Source organism: Canis lupus, chromosome 4, assembly GCF_048164855.1.
Source record: "Canis lupus baileyi chromosome 4, mCanLup2.hap1, whole genome shotgun sequence".
In the NCBI taxonomy this organism is placed as follows: domain Eukaryota; kingdom Metazoa; phylum Chordata; class Mammalia; order Carnivora; family Canidae; genus Canis; species Canis lupus.
In genome coordinates, this window is record NC_132841.1 from 20,939,622 (window position 1) to 20,958,647 (window position 19,026).

The following is a 19,026-nucleotide window of genomic DNA, read 5'->3' on the forward strand; positions in this document are numbered from 1 at the left end:
TTAATGGAGGAAATTTGCGGCAAGAAGATGGTAGGTATCCAGCGCAGAGGAGCACCGCCCACGCATCCCTCACAGTGTGTGCACGAGCTTTCCTGGGCCCCTCTCGTTGGCTTCCTCACCACTGTCAGTACTAGAAGGACAGCACCAAGGGGGTGGCCACCATCTCTCAGTTGCTAAGTAAGGGAGGCAAGCTGGGCCCCAGGACTTCTGGCCACCACTAGTTTGTCTCGCTCCTCTACAGCTTGAAGCAGGGACTACGGACATGCAAGTGAAGGATGGCTACCTTGGAAAAGAAACAGCCGGTTGTCAGTGTCAGTGGGAGAAGAGAAATGTTTGAGAAGACTGTGCCGTTTTCTTTTTCTTAAGAGGTTTTATTTATTTATTCATGAGAGAGGCAGAGACATAGGCAGAGGGAGAAGCAGGCTCCCCGAGGGCAGCTTGATGTGGGGCTCCATCCCAGGACCCCAGCATCACCACCTGAGCCAAAGGCAGACGCTCAACCACTGAGCCACCCAGGCGCCCCTGAGCCATTTTCTAAGAATTACCAAGGCCCATAAAAGAAAAAAAATGAAGGACGGAAATATAAAAGGCCGCCCAAATGACCACGGTGAAGCTCGAGCTCTACCAGTTCTGAGGCTTTGCAGGGTTTACGGAAGGGGATTAGTGTTCTGCTGCCAGGGTTTTAAATTGGGAGATAGGGTTAAAAGGGACCGACGATGAAGGCTGTTACTTCAAGCTGAAACCACTCTCCACAGTGGGGAGTTCACTGGGTTTGTGAATTTGGGGGCTGGTTCCAACTGAAGAGGAGCCCCCGACACCCTTCTAGCTGGTTCTGAGGACCCTCATGGACTTCACCACAGCCACCCAGCGATTAGGTTCCGAGGCCTGTCCTTGGCAGGAAATGGTAAAGGAATCAGCAGGAAGCTGAAGACAAGAGAAGGGAAACTCCTCCCTCCCGCCAGAGGTCTGGAGGGCGAGTGTGTGCCTGGCAAGGGGGCCTGTAGGGAGAGGCACATCCAGGGGGAGAGCCTTGAATAGAAGGAAACAGTGTGCACCCCCGGGGCCAGAACGCAAGATAAACTCCCGTGTGTATTGTCTATACCCGGGCTTCCTCTGGCCTCCAGAAGTGTAGGTATGATCCCCAGGACCTGGAGAAGGAGGCAGAGGCCAGTGTGTTTTCTTAGCTCCAGCAGCCCACTGAGAGGACCCCCCCACACACACATCTTGTTTCTGATTCCTTGGCTTCTTCCCGGCCAGAGGACCCCAAGATCAAGTTGGGCAATTCTATCAAGAGAAAAGATGAAAAGTATAAAAGGAATCAAATTGATAAGAAATACTTTGTGTGAAAGAGCAGAGAAATGCAAGATTTTTTTTTTTTTTTCCTGTTTTACCTAGCTCTTGGCAACCCAAAATCCTCACTCACTGTTGAGGTAGAGGGAGAGCCAGGGATCCAGTGGAAGCATCTGTATCCAATAAGAAACCAGTTATCTGAAATCTGAGAAGACTTATTTGTAGATGAGAACTCAGCTTTGAACTTTCACTTCTTGAGCTTGACTCCGTGAGTTATGCTAAACCCGATGAAAAAGAAAATTAGTACTTTATGATGAAGGTCCTCAGCGATGAAAAGGCAGCACCTTAGCTCCCACTCGTCCCCAGTACAGCAGACTCTTCAGCAAACTTGTGTTTAGATTATTTATTGAAGAAAGGAAAAAGACTGTACTGAATGTTGATTCTACTGTTTTAGTGGGAAAAAATTACTAATAGGCAAGTGACAAACAACAAAACTTTTGAAAAAGCAGACCTGGGGAGAGTCCAGTGCAGTTTCATAATGGGTATGAATAGTTAGTTTGCTGTCTTCTTCTTTTTTTTTTTATCGTTCTGGGTTTTGATGTGGATCTCTTTCTATTTGTTCAGGAAATTGTGACGTGTGTTCTGGGCAGGGTTTGAGGTTTTGGAACTTTTTCTAAAAGGGACAGAGTGCACCCTGCTACATTTCCTAATCGTGAGGTTGGTGTGTGAGCAGTAGAACTGAAGTGAACTGGTCACGATGCAGTTGCTCCTCCAGGGCAGTAGGCTTGTACTGGCTCTTGCCCTCCTCCTGGTTTTGGATTTTTCAGTTCAAGGTAAGACCCAGGAATCTTGTCCCCCTGTAATCTTTGTAAGCCCTGGGGATCCACACAAATGATTGTATTCATTTTAAGGTACAGAATGTATTATATTATGGGAAAGGAGGCAAAGAGAAAGGATTTGGGGGGTGGGCTGAAGTCCCTAATGCGAGTTTGGTTAAGTTTGGTACCAAGAAAAGTGAAACTCTGAGGCAGGTGTAGCCTTGTAAACTCTCACAATGATTGCGACTCGCTATTTTATTGTTGGATGAACAGGTATAGTCAATGAACTTTTAAAAATTCAAAAAGGAAAAAAAAAATTCAAGAAGGTCAACTGATGAATCACTAAATTCTACCTTGGAACTAATCATACACTATGTGTTAATTGAATTGAATTTTACGCTACAAATTGAAAAAACTCAAGAAAGGAATATAGAAAATGACCTATCTGTTGAAGATAGCACTGCCGAGTGTTTTGGCATGTTGATCTGTCCCTAAGGGTTTATATCAGTCCCAAGTTTTATTTTATATTTTATTTATTTATTCATGAGAGACACAGAGAGAGGCAGAGACACAGGCAGAGGCAGAAGCAGGCTCCATTCAGGGAGCCCGGTGTGGGACTCGATCCCAGAACCCCAGGATCACACCCTGAACTGAAGGCAGAGGCTCAACCACTGAGCCACGCAGGCATCCCAGTCTCAAGTTTTAATATATTATGGTGGTGTCGTAATTACTGCAACAGTGGGAAATGACAGATATTAAAAATCAGAGTAAATTTCTATTTTTTCCTTTTTTTTTCTAATTTAGTTCTTAGTGAAAATTCAATTGTGGTTAGACATAGTACAGACCCTCCCAGTTTAAAGAGAGACCAAAGAATTTTAGTGTTTGTGCTGTTGCTCGGAGATACATTACATCTGGAAATTTCTTGTTAGATTTCTTTATCATTCAGGGTTGTTTAGTCAGACTGAAACAACTTCTAATCCTTATGACTAAGATAACAGAAAGGATCAGTTTGTAAAAAAAATATAATTTTTTCTCCTTTGGTAAATAAGGGATTATGTCTAAATAAGGCAGAAGGTCATGGCCTGATATATAGATGGGAGAATTTGTAGTAGAAAAATATTTAAGTTCCCCCAATTTGTACAGGAAATATCGACTCACAGTGACAACATATGTCCTGGATTTATTTCTTCAAAGTGACTTCTAGTTGTCTTGTTTTTACTTCTGATGGAAATGAGATCGTACAGATAATCTCACATACATTCATTATGTACTGGAAATTTATAAAATAATTTTCTTCTTGTTATGCAATTATTGAAAATAACAGCAAGTGTTGCTGAAACTTTTTTACTAATCTGTATTTTCTAAAGTACAAAACATTACTGATTTTAGGGAATAGGCTTGGATCTTTTAGGGAAAATCTTGAACTTGATGAAATAATTCCCTAATATGTTCTGACAAGACCCAGAGTAATGAGGTCTATATGCAGACCTGAGTGACCAGTTGGTGGTGGTGGTGAAGGGTCTACCCCTGCCAGAACTAAGTCAGTCTTTACATATTCAAGATTTCCCCCAAAATATCACATTCCCCACTACGATTCAGTAGGTAAACCTAGAATTGAAACAAAAACATTCCTGGGTGCCTTGATGGCTCAGGTCGTGATTCTGGGGTCCTGGCATCCAGCCCCGCGTTGAGTCAGGGCTCCCTGCTCAGCAGGGAGTCTGCTTCTCCCTCTCCCTCTGCCCCTGCTCATGCTCTTTCTCAAATAAATAAATAAAATCTTTAAATAGACAAAAACGTTCCTTATGTAGTAGGTGATTCATCAGAAAGAAGTGAAGAAATCATTATGAAATCGTATAAAGTACTAGCATTTATGTCATCATCTGGTAGGTTTAGCTCTTTGTTGGAAAAGGAACCAAAATAGATAGAATGAATGAACTGAAAAACTAGGGTATTTCCAAAGGAGGAGTGCACTTGGTGTTTGGAATTAAGGGTTTGTGCCTACATCTGAATAAGAAGGGGAACAGATGCCCACCCATGGCTGCGTGTGTGACAGCACCTCAAGGCAGTAATGCAGAGCCACACCACTATTTCCCCATACATTCTTGTGATGCCAGATAGGATTTGATAGTATTCTTTCACCATCTTAAAAAAAAAAGTTTAAATATTTAAATCATTGGTTTGACTGCACTGCTCAAACTAGGCTTTTGGCTTGTTTTTACTGAACATATTCAAAACATCTTAGGTGACTGTATTAGTTTACTAAGGCTGCACAGTACCCAGACTGGTGGAGCTTAACAGAAATGGTTCCTCACATTTCTGGAGGCTGGAAGGCCAAGATCAAGACATCAGTGGAACTGTTTTCATTCTGAAGTCTCTCTCCTTGGCTTGCAGAAGCCCATTTTCTGTCTTCACATTGTCCTTTCTCTGTGTGTCTGTGTTTTGATCTCCTCTTCTTAGAAGGACACCAGCTTTATTGGATTAGGGCTCATCCAAATGAACTCATTTTAACTTAATACCTCTTTGAAGGACCTATCTCCAAATACAATTCCATTTTGAGGTATTGAGATTTAGGACTTCAACATATGAATTGAAGGGACATAACTCAGCCCATATCAGTTACTATAAGTCAAACCCAAGTAAAGACATGATGTAAAATCGTGTCTATCAGGTGCAAAGAATGGGAAATTTGGCATTGCATGGGGATCCTGGAGAGCACAGGTAGCTACCGATTTAATGTAGAACTCTAGGGGATTACTGATTATTGATAGGGTCTGTGAATCCTAAACTCTTTTATTACCTCTTTTTTAAAAAGATGCCCATAAAGAGAGAAAATGGAAAATCCATGAGCAGGTGTGGCCGGATCATGCACTCACTCCACACTCTTATAGTAGATACAGATTCTACCCATGTGTGCTGCTATTTGCACAGTGATTTCATGTTTGTTCTCTTGTAAATGATCATCGTATTCCCTATGAGGAGGAATTAACATCAATTTATAGAGGAGAAAACTGATCTTGCATTCACCACCTCATTTGCTCTGCAGATCAACCTCTTGCAAAATATTTGAAATTTGCTTTAGGCCATTACAACTAATTAATACCAGACAGAAATGGTCATCTGATTTCAGGGCAGAATTAACTTTCTCCTGCAACTTGGCTGTCTTCCAGGTGGATTAGAGATTTTCTTTCTTTCTTCCTCTCTTTTTAAATATCTTTTTCTTAAGTAGGCTCCACACTCATAATGGAGCCCAATGAGGGCTTGAACTCATGACCTTGAGATCAAGAACTAAGCTGAGAACAAGAGTCAAGTGCTTGACTGACTGAGCCACCTAGGCATACCTTTAAGGATTTTATTTTTAAAGTAATCACCACACCCAATGTGGGATTTGAATTTATTACCTCAAGATCAAGAGTTGCATTCTCTATGGGGTAAACCAGCTATGCACCCCAAGATTTTCTTTATTTAAAACAAAAAACTTTGCTTTGACTATAAACTTGTTATGAAGTTTACCACTGAATTGAGGGATAGAGAGTGAGAAATTGAAAGTAAACTTAGAACATAAATAGTTGTCAAACCATACAAGGGTGGGGGAACCTTATCTATCTTGTAGAGTTGATTGCCCAGTAGGGCAATGATGTCTGTTTCAATGCTACCAAAACAATGAACAAAATGATCTTTTAATCACCCCCCTCATGGCATTTTCTGCTTAAGTTTCTGTAACACACCTGTAGCAACTCTCCAGTAAGAATAGAAAATTGGGGGGTGCTTGGGTGGCTCAGTGGTTGAGCATTTCCCTTCAGTTTAGGTCACGATCCTGGGGTCCTGGGATTGAGTCCCGTATCAGGCTCCTTGCAGGGAGTCTGCTTCTCCCTCCGCCTATGTCTCTGCTTTTCTCTCTCTCTCTGTCTCTCATGAATAAATAAATAAAATCTTAAAAAAAATAGGAAATTAGTAAATTGTGATGATGTTGGAGGGGAAATTTGGTACTGTGATATAAAAAGATGCAGAGAGGAGCATCTGGCTGGCTCAGTTGGTAGAACATGTGATTCGATCTCATGGTTCTGAGTTTGAGCCCCATGTTGAACATGGAGATCTACTTAAAAAAATAACAGAATAAAAAGGGAATAAAAATATTTTTGAAAAAAGATGCAGAGAGATGACTGGAGTAATGTTCATTCACAGAAAGCATTTTTGTAAAGCAGGACTAGCAACTGTGTGTGTGGTGAGGGACAGTGAGGGAAAGAATTCTAAATAAACACCATTCTTTTCCCTGGAATCCAGCAGATCTAGTAGGTGGGGCCTTTGAGAAAGATAACCTTTGTGTCCGCTAGCATTCTCCCTTTAGTTTTTTTTTTTTCAATTATGGTAATCGTAAGACATTTCTCTCAAGCAAGATAAAGTTAAGGTATTCCCACAACGTCAGGGGCTGAAAGAAACTGTTGAATTCACATCCTGCCAACATCCTTCAACAAATATGCAGGGAACTTTGTGTCTGTAACCATGTTCTTTATTTAAAGCCTACTGAAAAGGATTAGCCCCAAATTAGATAAACTTTTGGTGGGAGAGGGGGAGGGGACCTCTACCTTTGGTTTCTTCACAAGTTTTTATTTTTTTAAAAAAAGATTTTACTTATTTATTCATGAGAGACACAGAAGGAGAGAGGCAGAGACTTAGGCAGAGGGAGAAGCAGGCTCCACCCGACTAGAGACTCAATCTCTGACTCCAGGCTCACGCCCTGAACCAAAGGCAGTTGCTCAACCGCTGAGCCACCCAGGCGACCCTCTTTACAAGTTTTTAAACAGCTTTACTGACATAGCCTTCACAAACCATACAGTTCATCCATTAAAGCATTTAGAGGCGCTTGGGTGGCTCAGTAGGTCAAGTGTCTGCCTTTAGCACAGGTCATGATCCCAGGGTCCTGGGATTGAGCCCTGTTCCCTGCTTGGCAGGGAGTCTGCTTCTCGCTCTCTTGCTCCCTCTCTTCCTGGCTTGTGCTCTCCAAGTCTTTCACTCTGAAATAAATACATAAAATCTTTAAAAAAAAAATACAGATACATGCAACTATCACCACGGTCAATTTTAGAACATTTTTATCACCCTCTGAAGCAAAGCCCCTCATTTTTTAAAAAAAGATTTTAAGTAATCTCTACACCCAAAGTGGAGCTTGAATTTATAACCCTGAGATCAAGAGTCACATACTCTACCAACTGAGCCAGTCAGGCACCCCAAGAAGTCCCTCCTTATACATTTCAAAAGAAATTTGAATTCTGGGGAGTAATTTTGTATTTTAGAATTTGTTTTCACTAATTTGCCAGAGGTGCATTTGTTATACCAGTGAAAAGATATGGTCTTTCACCAGGATGCTTCCTTACAAAGTTTTAGTTTTACTTTTCTGTTTAACTTCCTATCTATGCAAAGATTACCTCAGTTTGATATTTAGCACATCAATTGCATGTAAAGGAGAATGCCTAGACCTACTCTGTCCACCAAGCACTTGAATTGTGGCAAGTCCAAACTGCAATGTGCTATAAGCGCAAAATATACCCCAGATTTGGAGACTTACATGAAAGAAAAATGTAAGATACTCCTTAATAACCTTTATATTGTTTATATGTTAAATTGTGATATCTGAAGAAATTGGCTAAGTAAAATGTGTTGACATTACTTTCATTTGTCTTTTTGACTTAAAATTAGGTCTGCTAGAACATGAAAATTCGATACGTGGGTGTCTTACCCTATTGGGCAGCGCTGTCCTAGCCAGCAGAGTGTGAAGCCGTTGCCCTCTGCTGGAGATGTTGGATTTTTTTTATGCTACCTGCAATGCGGGGCTTCTATGTAACAACCAGGTCCAAACTTAGGCTGCTTCAGGAAAGGATCAGTGAAGGAAAAAGAAAGAAAACATATTAAATGCCATGCGCAAAGATTTGTGCTAGATGTTTTACATACTTTTGTCTCATTTGAACGGGAACTTTTTGGGACACTATTATTCATCTTTGAAAGATGAATGGTAGAATGAGTACTTAAATTTTGATCTCTATAAGCTGTCCACTAGCAGAGATTGGTTCCTTGGTCTTCTTCCTCATCAGGGAAGTTACCATTTAAAGAGCTCTGACCATGGTGGTGGGTATTATTCTAAGAACCTAGCATTTATATTTCATTATTAGATCTATTACTGTCCCCATTCTATGGATGAAGAAATTGAAGTACAGGGAGGTTAAGTAAGTTGGTCAAGGACAGAAGACAGACAGTGGGTGTCATCTTGCTACTTTACCTCCAGTCTCCAGGCAGTGACAGAGTTAACCCATTTTGTTTTTTTTAATATTTTATTTACTTATTCATGAGAGGGAGAGAGAGAGAGATGCAGAGACACAGGCAAAGGGAGAAGCAGGCTCCGTGCAGGGAGCCCGATGCGGGACTCGATCCCCGGGTCTCCAGGATCAGGCCCTGGGCTGAAGGTGGCGCTAAACCGCTACACCACCAGGGCTGCCCAGTTAACCCATTTCGAATGACTAGCTATCCCAGACCAATATGGTAAGTGATATTCAGGAACCATGGGGAACATTGTGATAGAACAGTAGTTACAAAGGAAAGAAAGATAGGAAGAAAGAGAGAAAATGGGAGAATATTTACTTTCTACATTAGAATCTTTTATTTTTTAAAGGAATATTGTTAATTATAAAAGTTTATAAGACAAAATGAGACATCACCAGAGTCCACCATTATATTTCTGAGTTATTTCCTCAGATTTCCCCCTAATATCTGTTTGTAGTAGTTGCATTAACAACTATTATGCAGAGTGGTAATTCTGCTTTTCCACTATTTTTATTTTTTATTTATTTGTTTTTAAAGATTTTATTTATTTATTTATTCGAGAGAGAGAGAGAGAGAGAGAGAGGGAGAGAGAAGGGCAGAGACACAGGCAGAGGGAGAAGCAGGCTCCATACAGGGAGCCGGACATGGGACTGGATCCCGTGTCTCCAGGATCACACCCTGGGCTGAAGGTGGCGCTAAACCGCTGAGCCACTGGGGCTGCCCTCCACTATATTTATTTATTTATTTATTTATTTATTTATTTATTATTTATTTATTTTCCACTATTTTTAAATATAGATTTTCCTATGATGGTCCAGAGTCTTTTCTATAACCACTGCTTTTTTTACCATTTGGTCTATATTTTCTCATGAGTGCCTCATTATCTGAGTATTTGCAGATGTTTTGATATAGTTATTTCCTCTTTGCCTATTTTAAATAAATAATAAAGTGAACAGCTATATGTATCTTTTATACATTATGTTTTATTTATATATCTATAGATATTTAAATATATATCATAAATATATCGATGCAATAACTTGGTAATGCTGTATTTATAAAATTAATCAGAGACACTAGCTAGGACAAAACTGAGCACAAATTGACATAATAGAGACTCATAAAGAAAGGATATTTTCAAAAAGTTCTGTGGTTCTGCAATCTCTTAAGAACAAAATCCTTGGTCATCCTATGGAGAGGTAAAGTGAACTTGACCTTGGTAGAAGCTCCACATTTCAACCTCTGATAGCTGTTGTCAGAAGAGAACAGGACATAACTTGTGCATACTTTCCTAGAAACAGATACCTCGGGGGAGAAAAAAACCCTCCAAACTCCAAAATTCATGATCTCTGGGGATGTTGAGAATGAGATTAGGGGTAATTTTTCTTTTCTTTTGTTTGCTACATTTTTCAAAATTTCCCAGAGTGAACACATATTTTTTTCTAACAGAAGTGTTATTTTATTTTATTTTTTTCAGGATCCCTGGGTGGCGCAGCGGTTTGGCGCCTGCCTTTGGCCCAGGGCGCGATCCTGGAGACCCGGGATCGAATCCCACGTCGGGCTCCCGGTGCATGGAGCCTGCTTCTCCCTCTGCCTGTATCTCTGCCTCTCTCTCTCTCTGTGACTATCATAAACAAATTAAAAAAAATTTATTTTATTTTTTTCATAAGTGTTATTTTAACAAATAAAACCAAAAGCAGTCTAGATGTAAGGAATATCTAAACAGACTGTCCTCCCAATTAGTCCTTGAGTTAAAACGTTGTCAGGAAACCCGCGGACGAGTTGCTGTATGAATCCATTTATGTAAAATTATAGAATATAAAATGTAAACTAATTTATAATGATAGTGGATTAATGGTTGTAGGGAGCTTGTGGGAATGTGTCAGGAGGAAGGAAGGGACTAGGCAGGATTTTAAAATGGCCTGAGGAAGGTTCCACAGGTATACAGATATGTCAAAACATTAAACTGTACACTTTAAATGTGTACAGCATATAATATGTCATTTCTACCTCAATGAACCTGTTAAAAATAAATCATTAATTTTGATTAGAGAAGGCATATATATGGCTCAAAAATCAAAAGCTTGAAAAGAATATATATATATATATAAAAATATTTTTATTCATTCATGAGAGACACAGAGAGAGAGGCAGAGACATAGGCAGAGGGAGAAGCAGGCTCCCCATGGGGAGCTTGATGCAGGACTCAATCCCAGGACTCCAGGATCACGACCTGAGTCAAAGGCAGATGCTCAACCACTGAGCTACCCAGGTGCCACTCAAAAGAATATTTTGGAGTCAGTGTCCTTCCTTCCACTGTCTTCTGCCTACCAATTCCCTGACAGAGGCAGTTTGTTGTGTATCTGTTCAGAGGTTCAAGATACATATATTTAAGCATATATGTAAGTGTAGTCTTCAAAGCACAAACACACAAATGTTATAACACAATGCACAGTGTTCCTTACTTTTTTTTTTTTTCTTACTTTCTTTTACCCTGGAGAATCTATATCAGTATCCAGAGAGCTGCCTCATTCTTTCTTTCTTTCTCCTTTTTTTTTTTTTTTTTTTTTTAGATTTATTTACTTATTCTTTTAGAGAAGTGAAGGTTTCACAGCTCACCAGTAGCAGAGCTGGGATGTTACTACAGGCAGCTGATTGCCAAAACCTATTCTAACCTTAAACTCTGGGCTACTTTTTAGGGTTGTTGGGAGGACAAGTGTATATAAAAGGTTGGCACACAGTGCATACTCCTGTTATATTTATGATCATAAAACCTGCTCACACTTTATCTTCTACCAAATTCAGAATCAATTTAATCAAAAATTTCTTAGGGACAGAGTGATTAGAAGCTGTGTATGAGATACTTATTAACCATGTGGGTTCCTGTTTGGACAGGTTCTCCTGTGAAGAGAGCCACGTACCAGTGGGTACACTGCAGTCCTGACAGTAATTCCGCAAACTGCATTGATGAAAAGGAACCAATGTTTGACCTACTTCCAGGTGAATCCAACAGAATCTTTCCTCCGACTGACCGTTCTTCGTAAGTACACTTTCTCTGATTTTACTTTCACCAACCTCTGTTGAGATCTTGCCTTGGAGATGGGAGCATTGTCCAGAGTGTTTTTCTTCAGGCTCTTGCTTTGATGGTTTGGTTTTCATTGCATGGTACATGGTAAAACAGTACTGTATTTACTGGTATATGAGTGCAAGAATGCATGATTCATTTATACTTTTGCAAGGTCTTTTCATGGTAGCAAGACAAAAAATCAAGTACTCCTCACCAACAAGTATTGAAAACGATTTAACGCTATTCTATTTATATAAGTAGAGCATGTTATACATTAGAATCCAACAGAAGTCTGTCAACTGAATAGATAAACAAAACATAGTATATCCCTGAAGTGGACTATTATTTGGCCAAAAAAAAGGAACAGAGTACTGATACATGCTATAACATGGATGAATCCTGAAAACATTATGCAAAGTGAAAGAAACTAGACACAAAAAGCCACATATTGCATGATTCTATTGATATGAAATGTCCAGAATAGGCAAATCCATAGAGGTAGGAAATAGATCAGTGATCACTGGGGGCTGGAGGAGAAAGAGGAATACAGAGTGGGGAGTACAGGTACAGGATTTTTGAGGGGTGATAAAAATGTCCTGAGATTAGGGGCACCTGGGTGGCTTAGTGGTTGAGCATCTGCCTTCAGCTCAGAGTGTGACCCCAGGGTCCTGGGGTCAAGTCCCACATGGGGCTCCTCGCAGGGAGCCTGCTTCTCCCTTTGCCTCTCTCTGGCTCTCTCTGTGTGTCTCTCATGAATAAATAAATACAATATTTTTATATTTTTAAAAAAGATTTATTTATTTATTCATCCAGAGAGAGCGAGAGAGAGGCAGAGACACAGGCAGAGGGAGAAGCAGGCTCCATGCAGGAAGCCCGATGTGGGACTCAATCCCGGGTCTCCAGGATCACACCCCGGGCTGCAGGCGGCGCTAAACCGCTGTGCCACCAGGGCTGCCCTAAATACAATATTTTTAAAAAATGTCCTGAGATTAGATAGCAGTGATTAAAAAAAAAAAAAAAACCCAAGAAATTAGGGGAAGGAAGAATTAATGGGCCATGACTTGTCAAAGAGAAAGCCAAACCTTCTTGATCAAACAAAACCTGCTTTGCACTTGCAAAAAAAGATATCAGTAGGAATTCTTAAGTAACAAAAATTGAATTGTCTTAGAATCAATGATTTCAATGAAGATCAAGGTTATAGAACATGCAGCAAAAATATATTATGAAAAGGATAATCATAAAAAGTTTAATCTTTAGATTTAGAAGATTAAACCTAGAAAATCACTCTCCTTGAAGCAGGGTAAATAAATCCTCATGCCCAAACCAGGTAAGGCCCTCATCCTGGTGACTCTCTTCATCACTGGCATTTGCTGCATGAGAGAGGATATCACCATCCTCAAAATGCCACTCTGCAATCCTGTTTCTGTGCTTCTACTTTTAGTCCACAGAATTAAGCCTGAAACTGAGTTTATAGCATTCTCCATTATTTGAACTCATGAGTTTCCATAGTAATTCATTTAAATCTAAAATGTTAGAGGAATAACGCAAGTTTTACAAAACAACTATTTTACATCATTTCTTCTCTTCTTAAATCTCTATGATCGGGCAGCCCCGGTGGTGCAGCGGTTTAGCGCCGCCTGCAGCCCAGGTTGTGATCCCGGAGACCTGGGATCGAGTCCCACGTCGGGCTCCTTGCATGGAGCCTGCTTCTCCCTCTGCCTGTTTCTCTGCCTCTCTCTCTCTCTCTCTCTCTCTCTCTCTGTGTGTGTCTCTTGTGAATAAATAAAATCTTTAAAAAAAATTAAATCTCTATGATCTTCCCTTTCCTCAGCCAGGAATTTTTTCTTCTTACTCTCACACTCCTGATACTTAAGAATGAATGAACAGTCCCTGCTCTTATATTGGTCCTGGGCCCATTTGCCCTCCTATCCATTATTTCTCCTTTTTCCTTCTTGCTCTATTAGGTTGGGGGTGGGATGAGGGCTCATCCTATCGTCTGCCTTTCTTAGGCTCCCAGATTTGTGGTTGAGTTTGGCGAATGGAAGGCAGAGGAGGGAGACTGGGGTGCATGGGAGGCAGGGAGAGACTGGTTGTTTCTTCTCAATCCCAGCCTTGGGTGGCACCTCTGGCAGGGCTGTGTCATCCATGGCTTCAGCTCCCACCAGATGCTGGGCTCAGGCAACACCACCATATTCTATTGTTCCTTTAGCCCAGAGAGAGAAATAGTTTCTGATTGTCGCTCATCTCTGGGTTTCCTATTTGTCTTCCACTGCTCTTCCATCACCTGTATAAGTAGTTTCCTGTGTTAGATACTTAGATGAGTTTCCTGATTGGACTCTGATTGTGGCAGCTTCTAAGGCCACTTTTCCTTGTACTGGGTATCCTATCCCCACACATCTTCTCTAGGACTTCAGTTCTGCGATTCCTCCTCTGAGCCTAGGTTCTCCTTCCCATAAGTGTGCTGAATTTCTCTAGCATCTTGTACAGTTAGGTAAAGTCTCTTCTTTGACTCTGCATCCTTTCCAGCTATTGCTCTGTTCTCTGCTCCTCTTCCCAGTAACACTGAAAGGGATGCTTCCTGTCTCCCACTCCGTCTACCCCTTCTGCTTGCTTGAACTTCTACTCAGAATGCTTGCTAAGGTCACAGTTACTCCTGGTTAACACCACCACTGTTTACTTACCTACTTCTCTACTTGGTCAACTTCATTACCTTCAAAAACAGTTGACTGCCTCCCTCCCCCCACTGCTTTGAAATGCTTTCTTCTCTGGGCTTCCATGGCCCCACCTTATCTTGAGTTTTCTACTTCCCTCATTGTTCTTTCTCCTCTGTTCAATGTTTAATGTATTGGTGTGGCTCCAGCTCTGTCCTGGACCTCTTCTCTCTCTGCATGTTTTTTTTTTAGGTGGCCACATCCTGTTCCATGGTTTCTACTATGGGTGTGCATGTGCACATGTGTGTGTGTGTGTGTGTGTAACCACCACATCTGTTTCCAGCTCTGATGCCTTTTTCCTGACCTCACAGTCTAATCTCCTGGTCACCCTCTATTACATTCTTCTATTTCACTTCTCTGCAAAAGAGAAGTAAAAATCGTAAATCATATTTTCCTGATTTATTCCTTTTTATTGTCTGTCTGCCCCAATAAGTTATACATTTCTTGAGCAGGGACCTCATCTATCAATCACCATTCTATCCCAGGCACTTAGAACAGGGATCAGATGTTTAGTATTTACTGAATGCACGCATGAATGATGCTCTAATCTGTTATATGGCCCGTAGTTCCATTATTTCCCTGGAAAAAATGTCCCACAGACTATGAAACTAGATTTTTGTCTCTGATACTTAGTTGCCTTGTTCTACCATTGAGGGGTAGCACCATTGCTCTGGTCTTTGGTGCTGTGTGGACTTCTAACCACAAACTGAACCCAGCTGAATGAATACACTTTTTGAGAGGAAACTGAATGTCAATATGGAGGCAAACATAATATTTAACTTGTTCCAAAGAATTTAAGAATGAGTTTGTTTAAGCACTGTGTATTATTAGATGTTTTGTAGAAATTTTAAATTAGAAAATAATGTCATCTGTCTGGGCTAACTTATACTTGTTTGTCCTTTCTTTGATGGGAGAAAATGGGAAAAGTCATCTTTTTAAAAAAATAAATGACCTCTTAAAAGTAAATTTACCAAATATAGGAATACTAATTATAAGAAAATTAGCACTGTTTATATGAGTCTGCAATGCATAGATGTTGATTGATAAATGCAATGAGTTAAGTATAATAACTATAGGCAAACATGTAGAAAGATTTCATTTTTTTTGTTTTAAAGCACTGAATAACTGGGAAACTTTGATTTTTAATTTGAGCAACTGGATGGCTACATTAATTTTCTATCTTAAAAAATTTATTATGATTATCCTTATGTCTCAAGCTTTACTGTTTTTTTTTTTTTTTCATTTTTCTATCTTCAGAATGTCAAGATCCCAGAACTTGAATGATATCTTTCCTATTTCTGAGGACTACTTTGGATCTGGCTCTGGCTCTGGCTCTGGCTCAGGATCTGGAAGTGGCTCTGGAAGTGGCTTCTTACCTGAACTTGAACAGGAATACCAACCAGTAGATGAAAACAATGATTTTTATGATAACTTTAGGCCTCTTAAGAGAAATCTGCCCTCAGACAACCAGGACTTGGGCCAAGATGGACCAGAAGAGGATTTTATTATATAAAAGAGAGGGTTTCCCATCTTGATGTCAGGGAATGCATTCAATACATTTTATGTACCATAGTTAAGTGATTAATTTTGGAACAAAAGGTTTTATAGAAATTTTAAAACATCTGAAAAAGAAGTTTAGGTTTTATCACCCTTTTTCCCCCCTCATGAATTCTTTTTTTTTTTTTTTTTTTCCCTCATGAATTCTTAAAGCTTCCTTTATCTATCCTATTGTCCTGGAAAATACCTGTATTTCCTTTGTATCATGTTCAACCAATATCACTATGAAATGAACCAGAAAGCCCATGTCTATAAAATTGCTTTAAAGAATAAATTATACTATTTAAAAAATTCAATTTGAAAGGCAAATTGACAGGCAATATTTCTGTAAGTCTTCAGAAACATGACTCTGGTTGTGAATTATAGATACGTCTTATCTCTTATGAAAACCCAGATGAAACACACAGTGAATTTAGAGTGGGTTTTTGACAAGTCCAGTGTAAAGTGTACTGCTCTTATGTTACCATCCAATGTGTTTGTAGAGCTGGTGGACATTGTTGAGAACTACGATTGCTGTTACAATGAGACACTTAAGACCCAAATTAAAGAACAGCTGTACTCTCATTACTTCATACTGCTTTACTTTTTCCTTAGATATCTGTGTATTTTCAATCGTTACCTTATTAAAGCAGAACTATAACCAATGTGTTAAGCTGTCTGGGATCTCTTGTTCTAAACTCAGGAAATAATTATTTTTGTTCAGATGTTTCTAGAAGTCTTATTCATAAAATATCTGTGAGATTATTTTACAGAGCAGTTTGTAACTAGAATCATCCTATTAACTAGCAAATCAAGGGGTACCTGGGTGGCTCAGTGGTTGAGTGTCTGCCTTTGGCTCAGGTCATGATCCCAGAGTCCTGATCAAGTTCTGCATTAGACTCCCTGCAGGGAGCCTGCTTCTCCCTCTGCCTGTGTCTCTGCCTCTCTCTCTGTGTGTCTCATGAATAAATAAATTAAATAAATAAATAAATAAATAAATAAATAAATAAATAAAGCCACCATGTAGGGCACCTGGGTGGCTCAGTGGTTGGGTGTCTGCCTTCAGCTTGGGTCATGATCCTGGGGTCCTGGGATCGAGTTCCACATTGGGCTCCCTGCAATGAGCCTGCTTCTCCTTTGCCTATGTCTCTCTCTCTCTCTCTCTGTGTGTGTTTTTCATGAGTAAATATTCTTTTTTTAAAATTTTTATTTATTTATGATAGAGAGAGAGAGAGAGAGAGAGAGAGGCAGAGACATAGGCAGAGGGAGAAGCAGGCTCCATGCACCGGGAGCCCAATGTGGGATTCGATCCCGGGTCTCCAGGATTGCGCCCTGGGCCAAAGGCAGGCGCCAAACCGCTGCACCACCCAGGGATCCCTTCATGAGTAAATAAATAAAATCTTAAAACCTGAAACATTTGTTTTAAAAAAAACCCAAAACTAGCAAATCAAGAAAACAATTATGGGAAAGCAAGAAGCTTATTCTTGTTCAAGCACTTCCTCTTCTCGAAGCCTATTCCCATCTCTGTTCCCCTGAGTTCTGAAAAGCTTGCCAGCATCTTTGTCATGAATCTTGCTCTGCACAGTCCAGATCACCAATTCAGAACTGAGGATTTATTTAAATCAATCTCTGCTGAAAAAATCCATCTTGTTCAAGGCCACACACTTTCCCAGGGCAGAATGCATCTAATGACTAGTTGATGTAGACATCTGAATGCCAGGTGCTTCCTGAACTTGAGGAAATTCAGAAGGACCATCACAGATTTAGAGCTTCTTCACAGGTCAGCCAATACTTCGTTGGGACTGCTTTGCATGCAGTTTCTTCCTTTACTTAGTCTTGCTTCCTTTCATTCCCCTTACAGATACCTATCCTGAGAGTGCTCCCTTAGAAACTCTCTACATTGCTCCATGAAGAATCCAACCTTTGACAATTGGTGCCCGGAGGGGTAGAAAGCAGATACTAAAATGGGATTTATGGGGCACCTGGGTGGCTCAGTCAGTTAAGTGCCTGCCTTCGGCTCAGGTCATGATCAGGTCATGATCTCTGGGTACTGGGATTGAGTCCCTACTTAGTGGAGAGTCTGCTTCTCCCTCTTCCTCTGCCCCTCCCCACCTCTCATGTACACGCTCTCTGTTTCTCTCTCTCAAATGAATAAATAAAATCTTTAAAATGGGATTTTTGGAGCTAGATCCCCTGCTGCCTGGCTGGCAATGAGGACCCCATTCCTGGTCATAGATGCAGCACAGGTTGTTAAAATTTTCACTGATGATGGACTGGGATGGTATAACAGCATAAGGAAATGTACCAGGGTGTAGTATATGAGGCATTGAGAAATATGAGGAAGTAGTAACATAAAGACAATAGTATTAGATGGCTATTGCTGGAGGCAATTAATACTTTTTAAAAGAGACAATGAAAAATCAAGGATAATGAATTAAAGGCTGAATATGAATACAAATGGGCTTCCTCTGCAGCATTCTGGCATACGTCAGACATGCTACAAGTTCAGTTCCAGACCACAATAAAGTGAGTATTGCAATAAAGTGAGTCCAATGAATTTTTTGGTTTCCCATTCCATGTAAGAGTTATATTTACACTATACTGTAGTCTATGAAGTATGCAATTGTGTTACATCTACAAAAACAATGTACACACTTTAAAAATACTTTATTGCCAAGAAATGTTAACCACTCTCTTTCAGTGAGTCATAATCTTTTTGGTAGTGAAGTGTCTTGCCTTGATGTTGATGCCTGTTGACCGTACAGAATGGTGGTTGCTGAAGATTGGGAGGGTGCAGCAATTTCTTAAAATAAAACAATTTTGCCACAATGATCTACTCCTCCTTTCTTGGATGGTTCTTTGTAGCATGTGATGTTGTTTGATAGCATTTTACCCACAGTAGAACTTCTTTCAAAACTGGAGTCCAGGGCAGCCCCGGTGGCGCAGCGGTTGAGCGCCGCCTGCAGCCCAGGGCATGACCCTGGAGACCCCGGATCGAGTCCCACGTCAGGCTCTCTGCATGGAGCCTGCTTCTCCCTCTGCCTGTGTCTCTGCCTCTCTCTCTCTGCATCTCTATGAATAAATAAATAAAATCTTAAAAAAAAAAAAACCTGGAGTCCATCCTCTCAAACCCTGCTGCTGCTTTATCAACTGAGTTGATGTAATATTCTAAATCCTTTGTTATCATTTCAAGCATCTTCATAGCATCTTCACCAGGACTAGTTTCCACTTCCAGAAACTTTCTTTGCTCATCAATAAGAAGCAACTCCTCATCTGTTCAAGTTTGGTCATG

At 40.4% G+C, this 19,026-nt stretch overlaps 2 protein-coding genes and 1 long non-coding RNA gene across 9 annotated transcripts in view; 2 read left to right on the forward strand and 1 right to left on the reverse strand.

Annotated features, from left to right (window-relative positions):
- Window positions 1–19,026, forward strand: part of VPS26A (VPS26 retromer complex component A) — a 186,427-nt gene that overhangs the window by 118,829 nt on the left and 48,572 nt on the right. The window lies entirely within an intron of this gene.
- The window catches only part of LOC140631947 (uncharacterized), a 142,051-nt gene that overhangs the window by 105,862 nt on the left and 17,163 nt on the right, over window positions 1–19,026 (reverse strand). For 6 of the 7 annotated variants that reach the window (XR_012029477.1, XR_012029475.1, XR_012029474.1 and 3 more), the window contains exon 2: window positions 7,843–7,967. This is a non-coding gene — a long non-coding RNA (uncharacterized lncRNA). Of the gene's footprint in view, window positions 1–7,842; window positions 7,971–19,026 lie in introns of all 7 variants that reach the window. The other variant, XR_012029479.1, reaches the window with a different exon arrangement.
- Window positions 1,823–16,399, forward strand: SRGN (serglycin). Its single transcript, XM_072823388.1, has 3 exons — window positions 1,823–2,123; window positions 11,316–11,460; window positions 15,456–16,399. The coding sequence occupies exons 1-3, from the start codon at window positions 2,048–2,050 to the stop codon at window positions 15,709–15,711; spliced, it is 477 nt and encodes a 158-aa protein (XP_072679489.1). The 5' UTR covers window positions 1,823–2,047; the 3' UTR covers window positions 15,712–16,399.

Excerpts from the sequence above, each read along its gene's own strand:
- SRGN (XM_072823388.1), top strand. The coding sequence starts at position 2,048 with ATGCAGTTGCTCCTCCAGGGCAGTAGGCTTGTACTGGCTCTTGCCCTC. Across the intron at positions 2,124-11,315 it reads TTTGGATTTTTCAGTTCAAG|GTTCTCCTGTGAAGAGAGCC; the intron begins GTAAGACCCAGG and ends CTGTTTGGACAG. Across the intron at positions 11,461-15,455 it reads CCTCCGACTGACCGTTCTTC|AATGTCAAGATCCCAGAACT; the intron begins GTAAGTACACTT and ends TTCTATCTTCAG.